The sequence below is a fragment of the Suillus clintonianus genome (genome assembly GCF_016758775.1).
Source record: "Suillus clintonianus strain FC179 chromosome Unknown DEU56scaffold_101, whole genome shotgun sequence".
NCBI lineage: Eukaryota > Fungi > Basidiomycota > Agaricomycetes > Boletales > Suillaceae > Suillus > Suillus clintonianus.
The window spans coordinates 14,671-32,271 of NW_024539325.1; the positions used below are offsets into that span (position 1 = coordinate 14,671).

General features: G+C 48.6%; 3 protein-coding genes across 3 annotated transcripts; 2 read left to right on the plus strand and 1 right to left on the minus strand.

Annotated features, from left to right (window-relative positions):
- Nucleotides 1-1,116: 1,116 nt before the first annotated feature.
- Nucleotides 1,117-2,226, minus strand: DEU56DRAFT_759812 (uncharacterized protein; the record flags this gene model as incomplete). Its single annotated transcript, XM_041350355.1, has 3 exons — nt 1,117-1,171; nt 1,260-1,417; nt 1,471-2,226. The coding sequence occupies 3 exons, from the start codon at nt 2,224-2,226 to the stop codon at nt 1,117-1,119; spliced, it is 969 nt and encodes a 322-aa protein (XP_041203879.1).
- Nucleotides 2,227-10,127: 7,901 nt separating this feature from the next.
- On the plus strand, nt 10,128-14,262 carry DEU56DRAFT_893292 (uncharacterized protein). The gene is made up of 9 exons (XM_041356345.1): nt 10,128-10,366; nt 10,425-10,877; nt 10,930-11,475; nt 11,662-12,542; nt 12,657-12,873; nt 12,979-13,193; nt 13,247-13,667; nt 13,719-14,186; nt 14,247-14,262. Exons 2-8 carry the CDS (start codon nt 10,493-10,495, stop codon nt 14,036-14,038), a joined length of 2,985 nt encoding a protein of 994 aa, XP_041203880.1. The 5' UTR covers nt 10,128-10,366; nt 10,425-10,492; the 3' UTR covers nt 14,039-14,186; nt 14,247-14,262.
- Nucleotides 14,263-15,033: 771 nt separating this feature from the next.
- DEU56DRAFT_917173 (Alpha/Beta hydrolase protein) lies at nt 15,034-17,313 on the plus strand (the record flags this gene model as incomplete). The annotated part of the gene is made up of 6 exons (XM_041357957.1): nt 15,034-15,102; nt 15,159-15,426; nt 15,479-16,532; nt 16,580-16,627; nt 16,685-17,048; nt 17,104-17,313. 6 exons carry the CDS (start codon nt 15,034-15,036, stop codon nt 17,311-17,313), a joined length of 2,013 nt encoding a protein of 670 aa, XP_041203881.1.
- Between the last annotated feature and the right edge of the window lie 288 nt (nt 17,314-17,601).

Below are 17,601 nucleotides of genomic sequence, written 5' to 3' on the forward strand. Positions count from 1 at the left end.
AAATCCCCCGTCAGGAAGCCGGGACAACTAGTAGCCGTGCTGGGGCTCACGGTAGCAGTTAGCCTAATGTAGATGTATTCGATTTGGTTGGATTCCCCGCCAACTGATGATTCAAACTTCTTTCTGCACATTTTTTTTTCGTATTACACAGTGACGAGTATCTACTACAGTCTGACGGTGCATGATTCATACATCCCAGGGTCGTAGGACAATACATAATGCATCGCGGCCTTGCTCGTCATCTCTTCCCTTGAGATTATTATCGTTCTGATCATTCTATGGTTTTCCATTCCCATCCTCTGCGACTCGTCGTCTTTTCCTTTTTATTTGTTTTTTTTTTCTTTAAGCAGTTTCGTGTCTGCGAGCGCTTGGCTTTTAGCTGACACAGCCGCTGAGTATGTCTATAGGGCCTTACTCCTAAATTGAATACTTCCGATCAGTGATTTGCATGAAAGTCTGATTCCAGTGATCGGCGGGACCTTAGATTATTACTGTACTAGTACACAGCCAGACATGGTGTTCTCCACCTCGTTGATCATCCCACAATCGCGTATCGTAGTCGCATAAATCCAGATGCATAGGAACGTGTCTCAGCATCAGCACGAAGTAGTGGTGATCCTCAAAAGAAAACCTCGGGAGAAAATTACTGCTAATGCTGTGATCATCATGCTTCGTGCATATGAACACAATGTTTCATACAAGTCTAGTGGGCCCACTATAGATGCACGGTTGCCCTAGTTTCTTTGTGGTATGAATTGCATTGGAATTCCTTACGTTCAGACAGTTTGTTTACAAGGTCAAAGAACGTTATAGCATTGATGCGTTCATGCATAAGTATGGTGTGAGACGTAATGAGTGAGATGATGCTACAGATACGACAGAGCAATATAATGCGTAATGAGTGGAGGATGCTGCAGATACGACCGCGCGATATGACATATAAAGAAATGCAATGAATGAAGGATGCCCGCAGGCGGATACGGCAGAGAAATATAAATGACAGATAAAGTAACGTGTAGTGATGAATTATGCAGTCCAGATGACATAATGCGTACTTGCCCGATGATCTTGTCCGAGGGAGATATCTGGAACCTTGTTCCAATCGAAACCATATGATCAATCTTCCGACTCTTCCGACGAGTCCTCATCACTAGGTCCTTTGGAACAAGACCTGATGTGACGCGTCAAAGAGTCCGAGCGACTTAACCTAGTGAGAGTATCAGCTTCACAGTCGTACTTGAGAGACTGGCATTACTTACTCCTTGCCACAGTATTGGCATACATGCTGACCGGTGCGCCCACTGTGCGTCTTCGATCCGATATGCTTCAGCAAGCTGCCTTTTTGCATCGGATCTGTATGTTTGCACTGCGGAAGAAGGCATTTGTACTCGACCTTGCCGCGCTTTACGGCCCGTTTCTGATGAAGCAGTCAGTGAGATAACTCTGACTAACTAAATAAATTTCACTCACGAAATTGGGAGGTGCAGCATAGTTAAGAGGTGGGCGTCTCGTACGAGTCTTGCGTCCCGCACCAACACTGTGTACCGCCTTGCGTTTGGTAAGAGTCTTGCGTCCTGCGCCAACAGTATTTACCGCCTTGCGTTTCGTAAGAGTCTTGCGTCCCGCGCCAACACTATTTACCGCCTTGCGCTTCCGTAGTACTCGTCCTTCTTGTACGGGTTCAGGCTCGAGGAGTAGGTCGTTAAGGGATTGTATCGTGGAGGGTGGGGAGGGGTGGCCGTATGAAGGCTGGGGCAAATAGACCCCCATGGGAAGAGGGGCGGAGGGGTGGTGCGATGGCTCAGGCAGCATCTGAGGCTGGGGATCATAGGCTTCAAATCGAAGAGGGATGGAGGGGTCGTACAATGGCCCTGGGGCCATCTGAGGCTGGGGGAAATAGAGTTCGAATGAAAGAGGGATGGAGGGGTCGTAATATGCCCCTGGGGCCATCTGAGACTGGGGGAAATGCGCTTCGAATGAAGGAACGTCTACATGCCCCATCATATCCGGCATGAGGGGGGGCAGTCCATATGGTAACATATCAGCATCGAACACTGCAGTCTCCATTCCGTACGCTGTGGGAGCCGGCCCAGGTGGAGCGTACTGAGATGGATCCGCATACATGTCGAAAGGAACAAGTTCGGCATGTTGGAGTTGTGCTTGAGGCTCATCTTGGGACGGGCCTGGGATGGAACTTTGGCTCATTTGAGTCGCGTAGTGGTCCATAGTTAATGATAGAATGCTTGAGAGATGTGTTGTTGATGGCGCCAGGCCTTATACTGTGGCAAATGAGCGACAGAAGGTGGAGGAAGTGTACAAGAGTAACTCACTGTGCACAAGTTATATGGCAGATGTTTGCAAGGAAAGTGCGATGGATGTTGAAGAGAAGTAGAGGGACGCAGGAAGCAGTATTTAAGCTGTTGGAATGTATGTCACGCTTTGGTCTTTGGTGGACGTTCCAAAGCGTCTCCGACATATCACTTCCTTTTTCGTATGATTGTCCACACCTTTTGCCCATACTAAGCAGCATAGTGAGCACAGCCTGGTTTTATACAAAGGAATGCTTCCACCGACCAGATTTGACAATAACACAACACCCCCGGATAATCCCCCATGAGGCTGTGGGGATGAGTGATTAGGGTGATTGTCGTGAAGAGTAGAATAAGGTATTGGTGAACAAACATTGAACACGACGCGCTGGATCTCAATATTCAGATTCCTTTGCCCTTTGGCTGAGCATGTTCTTCGTGTGTACGGACATGATTTTTTTTTATATGCTGCTGGGTATTGATTGCTTCCAAAAATTGTATACACGAAATCTAATCGACAGGGTTTATCAATATAAACATATTGAACAAGAGATTGCGTGCTTATTGACACCACCGAATGATATGCCCGTCCAACCACCAGTAGAAGGGTGCGTCTCTCCAACGCGTCCAACTTGCATCGCGTCTCCCACTGGCCAAGAGCAGGTCCACGCTTAGTAGAATGCGATCTCCACGCCTCTCTTCTCTATCACATGACACTTGTTCATCGTGTTCTTGAATGAGCACCCTGCGTAATAGTCTGGCGCATGATCTCCGTCTGCGTGAAGCGGAACATGTCAGATCACGATAAGGGACCATGCAAACGAAGGTCAAGGTAAGAGCCGTACCATTAAGTCAAGCGCGACGGGTAACTTAACCTCGTGAATTGCCTCGCAGATGTAGTGTCATGTGAGATCGCTGCGCACCTGCGGGATGTTGGTCAGTGCTAGTCCTTGACTTGAGATTCGAGTTGACTTGGACTAAATTTGTGTAGGTCCCTGCCCGCCGTATGCTTGGGCATTCCTACGATGGATCAAAGCGTTATATTTCCAGTGAGACAAGGACAAGAGCAGCATAAAGGGCCCACATCAGCCAACATGTTTCCGTCCCGCGTAGGGCACGTTTTAGAGCTCCCGCGAGGTCAAGATGCGTAGGGAATGATACGCATTGTATTCAATATACATCCCCGTCAAAGGGTTTTTTGGCGCGCACCAGCTCATCAAAAGCGCGCAGACAAGACAGCCAACTCCACCCCACCAAAACAGGCACCGAACCGACTGGCGAAATGCAAATAAGTTGAAATACTCACCAATGTCCCTGTGCTAGGCGCGACGCTCAGATCGAGCACGTCTGCATCAAAAATTGGGTCAATAGGGAAGTCTCGTTGTGGGTGAATGTCATCGCTTTTTAACCATCTTGCCGATGCGTCAGCATCTGCGCCCTCCCCTCACTACAAGAAACCGACTCGCCTATCAAGCTCTTGGATATTACAGACGTCGTTTCGACATGACCTTCTCCAAACCGATGAAGACGAGACCGGGGTTGAGCTTTGGGAAAAATGGGAGAGATTCCGCGTCGGTAGAGGCCGCGACAATATCAACATGGGCGCCTATCCAGATGACGAACGCTTGGCCGTATTCTCTCTCTGGTCGAATGTCAGCTCCGCGAAATCTAGCCGGAGAAACTCACATCATGGTCATCGCTCAAAGGTAAGTAGGATAGAAATTGAATGCTACACATGAAATGTACTTACGTCATTCAAGGGACTGGGTTACATAGTTGGAAATGGAAATTGAAATTGATGCCCTAATATAGGAACATTGCCAATGGCTGTGAGGCTGTGAGTGAAAAGCAAGGAGACCTGCTGTGCTTACATTCGAGATATCCTCGCTCTTTCTCTTTCCTAGCCAGTTTGACTGATCATCGGCTTCAGCAGGGTAAGTGCTGTCATCATCAAATCCCTATCAGCCATCAGGCTCACAGCGCACGAGGACAGCTCACCGCAGTTCCTTCGAACGCATGAATCCTAAGACTACTTAACTGCAATTTCGCTCGTGGAAACAACAATGGCTTCCACATCGACGAAGCGGTTCGGTTTAGACGTCAATATGATCCTGGAACCGGTAATGACGTCGGAAGATGACATGGGTGTTACATCCATAGCCTACTTTCCGGACGGCCAGCGACTGATCAGTGGATGTTGGGAGAAGACCACTCGGCAATGGGACTTGCAGTCAGGAAAGGAGATTGAGGAAGCGCGGGCCCGGGGTGTTTGCGAGGGGGAGATACGGGCAGTTGCGGTATCAAGAGATGGTCGATGGGTTGTCGTTGCTGATGGAAATAATACAGCCGGGGAGCTGAAGGCCTGTGAGGTTGAGACGGGGATCGTGAAGACATTCAAAGGGCACTCACATGGGATCGACTGCATCGATATATCCGCGAACAGCAAGTTGCTGGCGAGTGGGTCAATTGATAGGACAGCGCGGATATGGAACTTGGACACAGGCAAACTCGTGGCCCGTCCATTCGAGAGTGGTGATTTGGTAGGCACAGTTCGATTCTCGACGGACTCGAAGAAGCTCGCAATCAACTCATGGGTGGGAAAGTGCCTTGAGGTCTGGGATATTCAAAGTCAGAAATTGGATGTGAAGAAAGGATTCGGTGGAGCAATCATAACGTCTGAATCTGCGCCAATTTTCTGGACAAACAAAAACAAGAACATCTTGGCCGCACTCGCCTTGACGGATGACGAACCCAAGACAATCTATGAATTCAACGCGTCGACGTTGGAGACTGTCGGAACTCCCTTCCAAGGGCATACGGAAACTGTCACCGGCTTAGCACTTTTATTTGACGGCGCCCTCCTCGCCAGTGCTTCCAGTTACGACGGCACCATCAAGCTTTGGGCCTTTGAGTCCCGCCAACTCCTTGCCTCCTTCGACGTTAACAATGTCAGATTCCTCATGCCCTCACCAGACTCACTTCAACTAGCTTTCACGGCCTGGGGTAATCCCAATATTCACATATGCAACACTATGTCCTCTCTGCTTTCTATACCGGAAATACAGTCTATCCTCCCCAAAGTAAGCACTTGCCAGCATCATGAATCTATCTTCTGTGAACCCACCTTCCCTCAAAGACCGATACCACCCTCCGACATTTACTTGAGGTATGTACCCCACTGTTCATTGTCACGATGGTGCTGAATTGAATGATTACAGTCTGACGCAACCCGCGGCCGTCGTTCCACTATCGTGCGCCGTACCCCAGCGAAATCACCTACTTTATCATTCCCTTCAAGTCATCAAAGGCCTTCTCATACAATAGACCATCAGCAACCCACATTCTTTCACCACGTTCGCAAACTCTTTCATTTCACTTCTCATACAAACGCAGTACGACATAGCCAGCCTCGCGATCCATGGGATGTTCGTCGCTATATCTCATTTCTTTCATGGTTAACTCACGCATTTCCCACAGTTGCCTGCTACGTCGCCCCTGCCTCCCACCCACTCGACTTCAGCGCAGGCCCCAACTCAGTTCGATTATGTTTGTCTCCATTTTCAATCAGCTCGCAATACATCACTAAGTCCTATCTAGTTTGAAATAAGTCATCCGCCCCGCCGCTCGAGCAGAGTCACACAATTCTTGCGACAGGGCCTTTCCTTCCATAGGTCCGGATCCAGCTATGAACCACAAGTTGTTGAAGTCGCAGCAGGCCGGAAAGTCACTGTAACCCAGTCTCCTTAATTTTCGTCACATTTTTGCTGATGTGTTGTCCTACAGCGGCTTGTTGCAGCCAAACTACCAGAATATAGGAAAGTCGACGATACCCGACACCCCTCTAGACAACAGACCACCGTACCGCAGGATGACCCCTCGTCTGATTCGTCTGACGCCGATTCACTCCCAGACGTGCATTGGCTCAAGGCGTTCTTCTGCTATTACTCGTGCTGGTCTCGTGGCAGACTGAGGACGCCTCCTCGATGGCGCTTGGAGCGTGTTAAGCCTCGCTAGGATTGCAAGGTCTGTCTGGTACGAAGGCTTATGATTGTGGTTAGTTCAATATATCTGCGCCCATCTGCGTTCGTTGAATTCCCAACAATCGATCATTTAGCCTGAACTTGAATATTAATCAGCTGTACGGTGATTATGAGGGTAAATTGAATGTCTTGCAGTTTCGTTCCAACTTCACACTGAGGCGGGATGAGGACACTACATGTGACGGGCAAAAAGGATGAGTATCGGACCAGAGTTTCTGGCAACACCACGAGGCAGTCCTCTCACGTGTCTAGTAACAACTCTGATCATCCTCGTTGAACTGAATGGGATTTCTGGAAGGTTTGTTGTTGTCCCAAGTTCGGAAATCGTTGTTCTCTTACTTGTCGCACGGCCAGCCATCACTGGCAGTACTGCTCGTGTTGTGAATTCACAACATCAATCTGTTCTGGGGCTCTGCACATCTGCTATACATAGCCTTGACGTTTGAAGGTGCTTCATTGACGCAGGAATTCCCTCGCAATTTGCCCTGCGAGCACTAAACTGAGCCCACCCAATCATCCTACCGGAGGCTAGGTATGTCACTGCATTATGATCAGATGATTTCTGGGAAAGATCATGAATGGTCATGCCGGAGTAGGCGTTGGCGGCCTTCCTACCAGTCTGTGTCTTGATCGTCCAATGTTGCAAATGTCACACTGACCCTTGCATATCCCCATCGTGACGGTCCGTTCTGTCATTACACGGCTAAGACATGATGAAGTCCTGCAGTTACTCCATGTTAATCGATAATTTCATGATCACAGATGGAACTGATGCATGCAGAACCTCAAAAAACAAGTTCCTTCACGAGCAGATTTTTTCGGTGTTCAAATATTCATTCCGCAAATTGCAGACCTAAAAATGTGAGTTACTTGGAAATCTGTCAAACGAGGGCTGTCCCCTTACTACTTTCTGTGATCAGTCATTGTCATTTGAGAAACAGCCACTGTTCAACTTGATCACTATAAAATCGCTGGATGGTGGTATGTCTGCACAAACTTCATACGCCCCATACCAATATGACTGTCATCGTCTCAAACGGCCCCGCTTGGTGGTCGCTCATCAGCAACGCTCGTTTTTTCAGCTATTTTATAGGTTCGTAGAGAGCAAGTGGGATGATGATGTTGACGTCTCATTATCATTGACTGTGGTTTCGCAGTTGCATCCTCTGCTGTTGTGGTATATGATTGGGGTGAGCGAAATAACATTTTCCGAGGGGATCATTGATATGTATATAGTACTCAAGCATTAACATTTGTACAAGAGGTAAGTTGCTGTCACGACCTCCGGAACGCATCTCACTAAGAATACTCTAACAGTTCGAACTGATATGGGTGAGCAAAGTTCTATATCAGAACTTTAGAAGCAAACAGGATAGCGCGATTGACTTCGGGCAGAGACAACGCTGGTCCTTGATGACCGTTCTTTATGTTTGTGTACGTTGTATTGCAAGCGCAGCTGACATCTTGTGCTGACTTCAACATATGCTAGGTCCGCTACATTGGAATAGTCTATGCTGTGTATGTTTGCAATGCTAACAAGCCGACGCTGCGCTAATAAATCATATTCCACAATCAGCAATGCTACACTATGTGTGTATCCCCAAATACACTATTCGTTTCTTCTGACTCGCAATATTATAGGGTTTCTCCCGGTCCCGATGACAGACGTAGTGGGTGTTCGGCACCGATGCCTGACATTCCCATTCCCGTTCAACTACTAACTGCTCTCCTACACAGGGGTGAGTAACAACCTCGGACAGCTTGATGGTTCAACATGACTGCAACAGCTGTAAGTTTATTTGAAGTATTGAGTCCATCAATGCACATCTAACACCGAGTTTTTCAGGCAATATCGTTTATTTCATATGGATATGGATGCCCGTCGTCATCAATGCCATGCTGGGTGGTGAGCTCACCTGCGGTACCTTACTGATACTGATTTGACTGAAATATCACGCAAGTCATCATGATGACTCGGATACATGCCATGCATGGGAGATCCAACAAGATGCTCATCTTTCTCGCTGTACTCTTGCTGGTGTGCACGATCACCACTGGAGTTGGGATGGTAATTGGAAATTTGAGTTTTGTAGGGGGTAAGCTTTAATTATTGGTGAAAGCCTTGAGCACGCGGGGCTCATGGACACATATTAGGGGAGGCCGTGCTGGCCAGTTATCCTGTCTGTGTTTTCCACTTGGACGCAGACTTGATGGATCTGGATTCCGATATGATCATACCCACCGCGGTATGGGAGATCCTTACCTTTTTTCTTGCAGTCTGGATTGTTATAAAACACTTCCGTGAACTCGGCGCTCGACAATCGCAGAGAGGATCGATCATTGGAGACTGTTTCACGGTCCTAATGCAAAGTCACGCGTTGTACTTTCTAGCGTGAGTTCGGTCATTTGGATGTTGTTAAGTTGTTTCGCTGAAGTTGTGCATGTGCTAGCTTTGCTGTCATGGCTTGCTTCAGTCTTAGTTCACTGTCCACGAACATCAAGGTGCGTTGACCTGCGACTGGCAGCTGCATCTGGTCAGTCCTGATTATGTCTACAGTACTCAAATGCTTTGGGAGTTGTTGTTTTTCGCGGCATTTTCAACATAGTCCAGGAGTTCCAGATGTGTGTGCTGGGACCACGTCTGATCCTTGACATTCGTGAATATCACGCTAAGCTCGTGGCCAGGTCCAACGGGGGAACACACATGACGTCCATTGCTTTCCAGGCTGGTGGAGACGCGTTGGCTGGCGGAGATGCGTAGCACTGGAAACCATCCAAGTGAACAACGGTACCGGTACCGGGCAGGAATTATGTATATATTTGATTGAGTTTCATAGTGGTATTTAAGTATAAGTGATTTAGAGGATGTAGGGAACTTCGTCCCGGTATTTATTTGGTATTTCGGAGGATAGAATGACGTCTGGGTAATGTCATATTACATTACTACCGTAGAAGCTGTTAACCTATGTGTATGGAGCCTACCGATGCCTCAAGTTGTCCTCATGATCGACGTACGCTGTTGTCAAGAATGAGAAAGCCAGAACTCAGGTGTGAAAATACGGCATAGCGGACGACGAGTACCACCAGTCGGCAGTCATGCCAGAGCGCGTATGAGCCTGAGTAGCCCAGTCATACAATGAGCGGGTGGTATTATTGCGAGAAGGCGGGTGCGCTGATTTGTAGGTTGTGCAGAAATGGCATGTTCTTTCGATCGACTGTTGCTGACCCAAAATGACCACGCAGCGCCCTGAAAGAAGACAGAATCTGATGGCAATCTGATGCATATGTATGAATAAACACAGGCTTAAGTTATACAAAGGATCACTTATGTGGCGTTTGATTAGACACTACATTCGGACTCATGATGTGCTTCGTTTTGCTCAACGGAAGAGCCCATTCTTCTGGTGCAGGTCCACCTTGTAAGTACCAAAGATCCTGGCGTAGTGGCTGGAGTCCAGGCTTGTAGTCGGTTGTCGTACGTTGATGTGCGTTTGGTACTAGTCAGTCCTCGATAGATAGAGCTTGCCGCCTCCAGTCCGAATAGAGGTTTGGCCTGAGTTTCTCCTGGAGTCCTAGCACCCGGTCCACGGTGTAGGCTTGGTTGAGAAATTCCCGAATTGTGGTATCAGAATGGAATAGCACGCATTATATAGCAGTGGTAAAATCGTGATTAAACAGACACTGGCTGGCATGTGTGCAACGTGGAACGGTAGTGGGCTTTAATAAGTGCGCGAAAAAAATTCCTGATCAAGAGGGGCTCAGGTAAATTGCCGCATCACTGCCGCAACTTGCCGCACCCTAACGCACCACTGCCGCACCCATCCCAAATCATGAGTACTACACTTATTTTCAGCCTGCGCTGTTCTCGTGCACCAAATAAATGAACTAGGAGTGTTTCTCGTCCGACTCCTCAATTATCCACTTCACACTAATGCATCTGAGAGGCTGAATTCAGAGAACAATTTTGAGCATGTTGCGGCACGGATGCGGTACTGGGTGCGGCAGCTTCCAATCAAGGTGAGTCTTAGTATACTGTGTACTATATATGAGACACTAACATTCAGACTGTCTACAGCACCCACCTCGCAACGGCCTGTCTCCCTTGACAGGCGCCCTCTGACTGCAATATCATATAGGCTTACCATGTGCACGTCACACCACCCCTCAATGGCACAGCCACTAATATCGAGGGATGCGCATCGATCTTTGCAGTATCACGTGCAGCTCCTGCAGTGTCAAGACCTTGCGACGTTCAAGTCTATCTCATCCTCTCTCGTTCGCGACTACCCCAAGGCTGAGGACTGGTTGAACTGGTGGATGGCAGATGGGCGTGCCGAAATGTTGTTCACTCCCTTTCGGCGCATGCCAGATAATCTCTGGTATAATCTCGAGGACACCACCAACGCGGAGGAGGCAATGCATTGGCGGATATACTGTGGCCTTGGCAAGTTTCATAGCTTCGTGGCTGGATTACATGCACTGCGGGCATTTTCTGAGTATTGGCAGCTGCAATTGGCTGGTAATTCTTGTACGTGAATACCCTTATAGGCATATATGCTCACTAATCACTAAGGGCCTAGCTGGGATTCCTCTTTTCTATGGAAATATGCGGCAGTTTTGGCAGAAATGGAAAGCCGAGCTTGGCACTACGCATCCTTCTCGTGCACCAGACAAGATCGCAGCCAAAAAACGAACTCGAAATGATGGTCGCCCCCCTGATACAGCTCGTCAATTACTTGGCAATCACTCTACCAATGGAGAGGCCCTACATGACACATCATTGTCTCCGACGAAACGACCCCGCCTACTAAATGACATCAAACGAGCTTCCTATAAGTGGTCTAACAACTCATGTTGGCTTGATACTTCACTCGAACTTCTTTTTGCTGCTGCCTCACGAGATTTCGAGACATCATTCAGCCCCCGAATGTCAGAGTTAACTGATGACGACTCGCTTTCACTCCTCAGTCGTGCCCTCAATGCTCGCGCTGTGGTGCAAGGCCCCGATCCCTCAGCACCAGATGATATTGTTGGTATGTTGATTGTGCAGCGTGATAGTCTTAGAAAAGACCTCTCCGACAAGAATATAATCTCGGACGTAGACTCTTTCGAACCAATCTTTGTATGTAATGAAACGAACTAATCTGGTCACATCCTAAACAGAACTCTTGTTTTGCAGACTTGGTTAGGATCATTGCTCGACTATCCACGTAACGGTCCTATGAAATTCATGCATGGCTACTTCCATCTTCACATGATTGATGTTCGCTCATGCTCCGGTTCACTCTCTAACGACTCGTCGTTCATGCAAGATCGGCACTGGCAAATTGTCCGCAAGCCTAGGACCGTCTTTCATCACCAATTGGGAAGATCTATGGCAGAGCAGTTTGACGGGGATGCGAGCAAATGGTTTCGACACTTAATCCAGGTCAAGAAGCCACCCGAGAAATCACATTCCTGCTGGTGTGTATTGGATGGTGACGTGTTGTGCAATGGGGCAGCCACTTGTCTCAAATTTTGCTCACATATACCCGTCACGTTAATAATTGAAAATGACGATCAAGACATCCAAGGGCATGATAACAACGGCTCATCGTGGCACTTCCCGCAGACGATTCGACCACTAGATGGAAAGGCAGAGGAACGTCAAGGTGTTGTATATGATATTGTTGGGCGAGCATTCTTTAGTCCGGGCACCAGTCATTTCATTGCTCGTTATGCCACTCCCGACAAACACATCTACGACTACGACGGGATAAAGTTCGGTGGTTATGCGACAGTGGATAGGAAGGCAAAAATAACCACCCACGTCGCAGGCACACATCGCCTGATATCCCCACCCCCTCGATTCAACACTTGCGCTGTGATTTACCATCTTCGTGGAGGGACCGAAGCTCAACGATACTTTTCACGACACCAGATGGCATTAGCGCAGCAGACGTTGAACATCGAGTTTGTCAACTCACATAATGGCAGCCAGTTGACTGATAGCGAACTGTCAATACCCCGGGAAATTCAATTGCATGGTGATATTCTCCCAATTCTGTCAGACGAGCGGTTCTGGGCCCTGGATCAAACGAACTCGTCAAAATATGTGGACTATGTATCTCGCAAACCCACCGTGGAAAGTTCATTGCCCCCCCCACCAATTTCACAGCCAAGACCACTGAAACGCAAGCGGGTACAGTTGAATGTCCTAGATAGCGATGATGATGAAATCCAGGAGGTCAAACCACCACCTCTATCCCAAGAATACGAGTTCTACTGCCGGTGTGGAAGCCGGGAACATGGAGATCTCCAGCAAGAGAGCGAAGTGGCAATTCAGTGTGATAACTGCGAGCGCTGGTCTCACGTAGCTTGCCAGAGGGATGGTCGGGCAAGTAACTTGACAAAAAAGCAGTCATTTTACTGTGATGCTCCTGACTGTGCGCCATATGGTGATCGTGTATCACTCTCGCAAATTAGACGGCCTGAGCGGTGTGTCTCTTTATTTGTTGCATCGAGACTCACAATGTTATATTGTTGTAGTATTTCCCGCCACGTCACGATTCCTATGGTGAAGCGCTTGTTGTAAGTTTGCCTGGATATCTATATAGTGAGCGGGAACTCATCTATTATATGCAGACCAGGGAAGGGGGCACTAGCACGCCATGGCAAATATTGGTATCCCGTCAGGATAAAGTCATGTCAACGTGTGTCTGGAAGTCTGAGGACATCGTTCACCGTCAAATGGTGGAGGCACTGTTCTTTCAAACTTGGTACCACACAACCTCCAGGTGAGGTTGGCGAGGGAGATATAGTTGATGCTCTCTATGGAGATCGAAAACGTCGCCGCATGATCCGGGTGTGTAATTCTTGTGGATATATGTCAGACTTTAACATATTCAAAAATCATAGCTCGGGAAGTGGACACACGCTCACGAAGTTCCCCAGCATGAGGATGTCGTTGCAAACTTTAGGAATATACCCTACAGCATCAATATCGACGAAGCATTGGCTCCTCACACTCAACTTCTTACAGATATTCTTGAGCATCCAGATCCCGTGAAGATGCGCGACACAGTCCCAGTTCTTGGATATCTCGCCAACCTGTCAGAGAAATCAGGTCGTAGGCACACTACAGTCCCATATTGTGGTGATCTGTCACTCACGGACTGTGCCCATATTGCGAACTGGATTTACCGACATGTCCCTGGCGCAGCTAAACGAATTATTGATTGGCTGAACTGTGCTACATATGCACATGCTTGCACTATCGTAGTTTCGAAGCGCAAGAAAGACTTACTCCAGGAGCCGGCCGAAAATATCCTCATTGAACGTCGCTCGTCAGGACCTGACGTGGACTCAGTTCCTACTCCCGAAGAACGAGAAAACGCGATGCTCCAGGCTGCCTGGCTTGACCTCCAACTCAGCTATGATCTGACCTCGATGGATATAGACGTCGACTTGGAGTGTCTTGGCATACTGGAACAGCGGATGTTCGAGCTCTCGTTGGCTGCAGGAGCTGCAGGAAATGAACAATGGGGCAAAGATGCTGGAGCACACCAAGAGCGATGGAATCCCTATGAGGGCCTCCCTGAGCACTGGAATCATGGCGACCGAGATTCATACGCACCAGAATTTGAAGGAGAAGTAGACGTGCGTCATCATCGCTTTTCATCGCGGATCAGTCTGACATGGTTCGACTAATAGTGTGGACCGAACTTTAGCGAGGGAAGTGAGCCTGACATAGTTAAGAAAGAGAAACGCACCAAAAAAACCAAACCGCGGCCACGACCAAGGAAGATACACAAGGCTTCATAGGCTGGGGCCTCGTAGTAGTAGTTTGTACTCTGAAATGAACGAGACTCAGTTTGCAAGGACAAAAGGCCACACAGATATGACATACATACCTTAAAGCCCCGGTATCCGTTTGCACAGGTTGCTGCAGAACGTGGTCGAGGAGATGTGTGACAGGGAAGTCAGGCAAGGCATGCAACCAGCAAAGACAGGTGTTGAATGATAGGCGGAGGCATCGAGGCGCCAAACCTGACAGGCGCGAGCCTGTGTGAGGGGTCGTTGAGTTGTCTCACCAAGTTTCGCGCAGCTGCTGGTAACGGTGCTGCAAGTGGAGTTGATAAGATGCGTGGTTTGGTGTCGGTGCAGTGGTGCGGTAGTGCACAGCCACTGCCGCACCCAACTACAGAATTGCCGCACCCGATTACAGAATTGCCGCACCCGATTACAGAATTGCCGCACCCTACCGCATCACTGCCGCACCCATCAAGTACATATATCACTGTAGTACCACTGTTAGCCTTACACAAACACCTGGAATATAGTATTACTTATTCTTAAATCATATTCCAGACAGTTGCGTACGACGTAGACGCATTTAAGAGGCATATAAGACATTGTTGAGTAGGGTGCAGCAGGGTGCGGCACAGATGCGGCAATTTCCTAAGGCCCGATCAAGAGTTGTTTGTCAAGAGCCTTTGATCCAAACATCACGCGCATGCGCAACTTGAACTTGAAGGTCTCATGATCGACGTGTTCACAAGCCAGAACTCCGACCGCTGCAACGTGCATGTGCCATAAATACAGCTATCCGAACTTTCATCAGTATGTAACACGTCGCGGGTCCCACTGCCTTTCTTCCTCCCACATAACCATCCGATCTCCTAACCATCTCAACGCTCAACACGATGTCTCAAAAATATGCGCCGTACGGCCTTTGGGAGTCCCCCATCACAGCTGATGCTATTGCGCAGGATGTATGTTCCAAGGTCATCTCCGGTAGCTCGGTGTTTGAGACTGATCTACGCCGTAGAGCGTCTCCTTGGCCAACATCTTTGTAGATCCAGTCACAAAGGATATCTACTACACTGAACAGCGTGCATCGGAGGGTGGTCGATGCGTGGTTATGAGCAACCAGACTCAAAAGGAAGTCTTCAGCAAGGACTTCAATTCGCGCACGCGCGTTCATGAATACGGTGGAGCTGCTGCGATCGCTTATGACGGGACTGTGTACTCTTCAAACTTCGCGGATTTCCTTATATATGCCGCAAAAGACGGGAAAATAAAACCAATTACACCAGGTGCTTAGGTTAAATCGTGTGCTATAACATCGTACTAACGCTCCGTGCACAGAGGACCCGAATAAGATTTATCGTTACGCAGACCTCTGTGTGCACCCAGTCCACACAGATCTGCTCGTCGCTATCTTAGAAGACCATACCAACGACACGCCGCAAACCGTGCGCAATTCTCTTTGCGTCATCAATTCCACAGCTGCAACTGTCACGTCCTTGGTTTCCACCGAGGATGCTCAAATTGAATTCTATGCGGCACCGACCTTTTCTCCTTCTGGCGATAAGCTCGCATGGCAGTTCTGGAAACACCCAGACATGCCTTGGGAGGGTGGACAGATCTGCGTGGCTGATGTCCACTACAATTCCAATACCCATACACTTAGCCTGAGCAACGCGAAGCTGGTAGCTGGCGAAGCTAACAATATCAGCGCGTGTTACCCCTTGTGGGCCTCTAACGACAAGCTTTTATTCACCTCCGACGAAAGCAAGTTTGCAAACCTGTGGGAGTATACCCAGGCATGCACCAAACCAGTTCTCTCGTCCGTTGTGGAGCAAGACTTCTGCAGGCCATCCTGGACACTAGGTAATTACTCCTTCGCTTTCCTCGATGAGAAGGGCACAAAAGCCATCTGCGTTGCATGGCGGAATGGCCGAAGTGTGCTGTACGTTATCGATATCGCCAAGGGCTCCTACACGGAGATCAAGGACGAATCGTTCGACTTTGTAGTTGTCGAACACGTCCATCGTCTGTCGGACTATACTTTTGTCTTCACGGGACTACGAAGCAACGCCCCTGGTGCAGCTATGCTCTGCAGTCTTACCGGACCAACACTTGTGCCAAATTTCCAGGTGCTCAGATCTACTGCATCGACGTCCGCTGCGCCGTTCCCTGAGGGCATCATTTCGCTCCCAATCCCGCTTGAGCTTAAACTGGCAAGTGACAAGATTGTGTATGCCGTGTACTACGCTCCAAACAACCCAGCATATGCGGGTTCGAGCATTTCCAAAGAGAAGCCTCCCTGCGTGCTTGGCGTACACGGTGGCCCCACAGGATTAGAGACCCAGAATTTGAACTGGATGAAGCAGTATTTCACAAGTAGAGGATATGCTTGGTAGGTCCTGTCGACCACCGTAACATCATCATGCTCATAAATTGCAGGTTGGATATAAACTACAGCGGTTCTTCATCCTATGGACGCGCATATGTGTACGTTTCTACCTTCCGCCGTGTTACCTATGGAACAACGCTGAAGACGTGACAAAGGGAGCGCCTCCAAGGGAATTGGGGTATTACCGACGTAAGCGACTGTGTCGAAGCAATCCAAACACCTACACTTCGTTCCCTCATCGACACCAAGCGCACTGCGATCCGCGGGGGGAGCGCAGGTGGGTATACTACCCTTGCCGCCATTTCCCTTGACTCCTCCGCGGCGAGCAAGGCGAAATTTTTCGCAAGTGCCACGAACAGCTACGGGATCTCAGAAATGGGGCTGTTTGCAGAGGATACGCACAAGTTCGAGCTTATGTATGTCATAAAGCTTCTCGGTGGTCCGATAGCAGAGATTCCGAAAGTGTGGCACGACCGAAGCCCAGTATATTTTTCTGCAAACATCAAAACACCGTTGCTCGTATGTTTATATTTTGATGATGTGCGCTCTGATGGGTATATTATGTTTCTGACAGGTTCTTCAAGGCAATGATGATGCAGTTGTTCCGCCCGCCCAATCCTGGACTATTGTTGATGGGATCCTTAAATCTAAGGGGCATGTTGAGGCGCACTTCTTCGATGGCGAACAGCATGGGTGGCGCACATCAGAGACAATTAAGAAGGCAATTGAATTCGAGAGGGAATGGTACGAGAAGACCATGGTGAGGACTACTGTCAGAAACTAAGAGTAACGGTGATGAATTGATTATTGGTGATGAATACGAGCGAGGGGAATAGACAAGAGATTTACACGATTGCAGAATGTACCAGGTTCAGGTACTAAGGAGGAGGCATATCATCGCTCCCATCTTATCCAATGGAGTAGTTGATTGGATGGATAGATCCTGTGTTTTGGATCGAGCTTCGCACATACGTGGTACGTACCGTGTAAGCAAGCCATGTTATTTGGTCAGCCCACCACTCTGCAATATTGTAGGAATAACGACGGCGCACCGAAAGGTAGGCGATGGCTC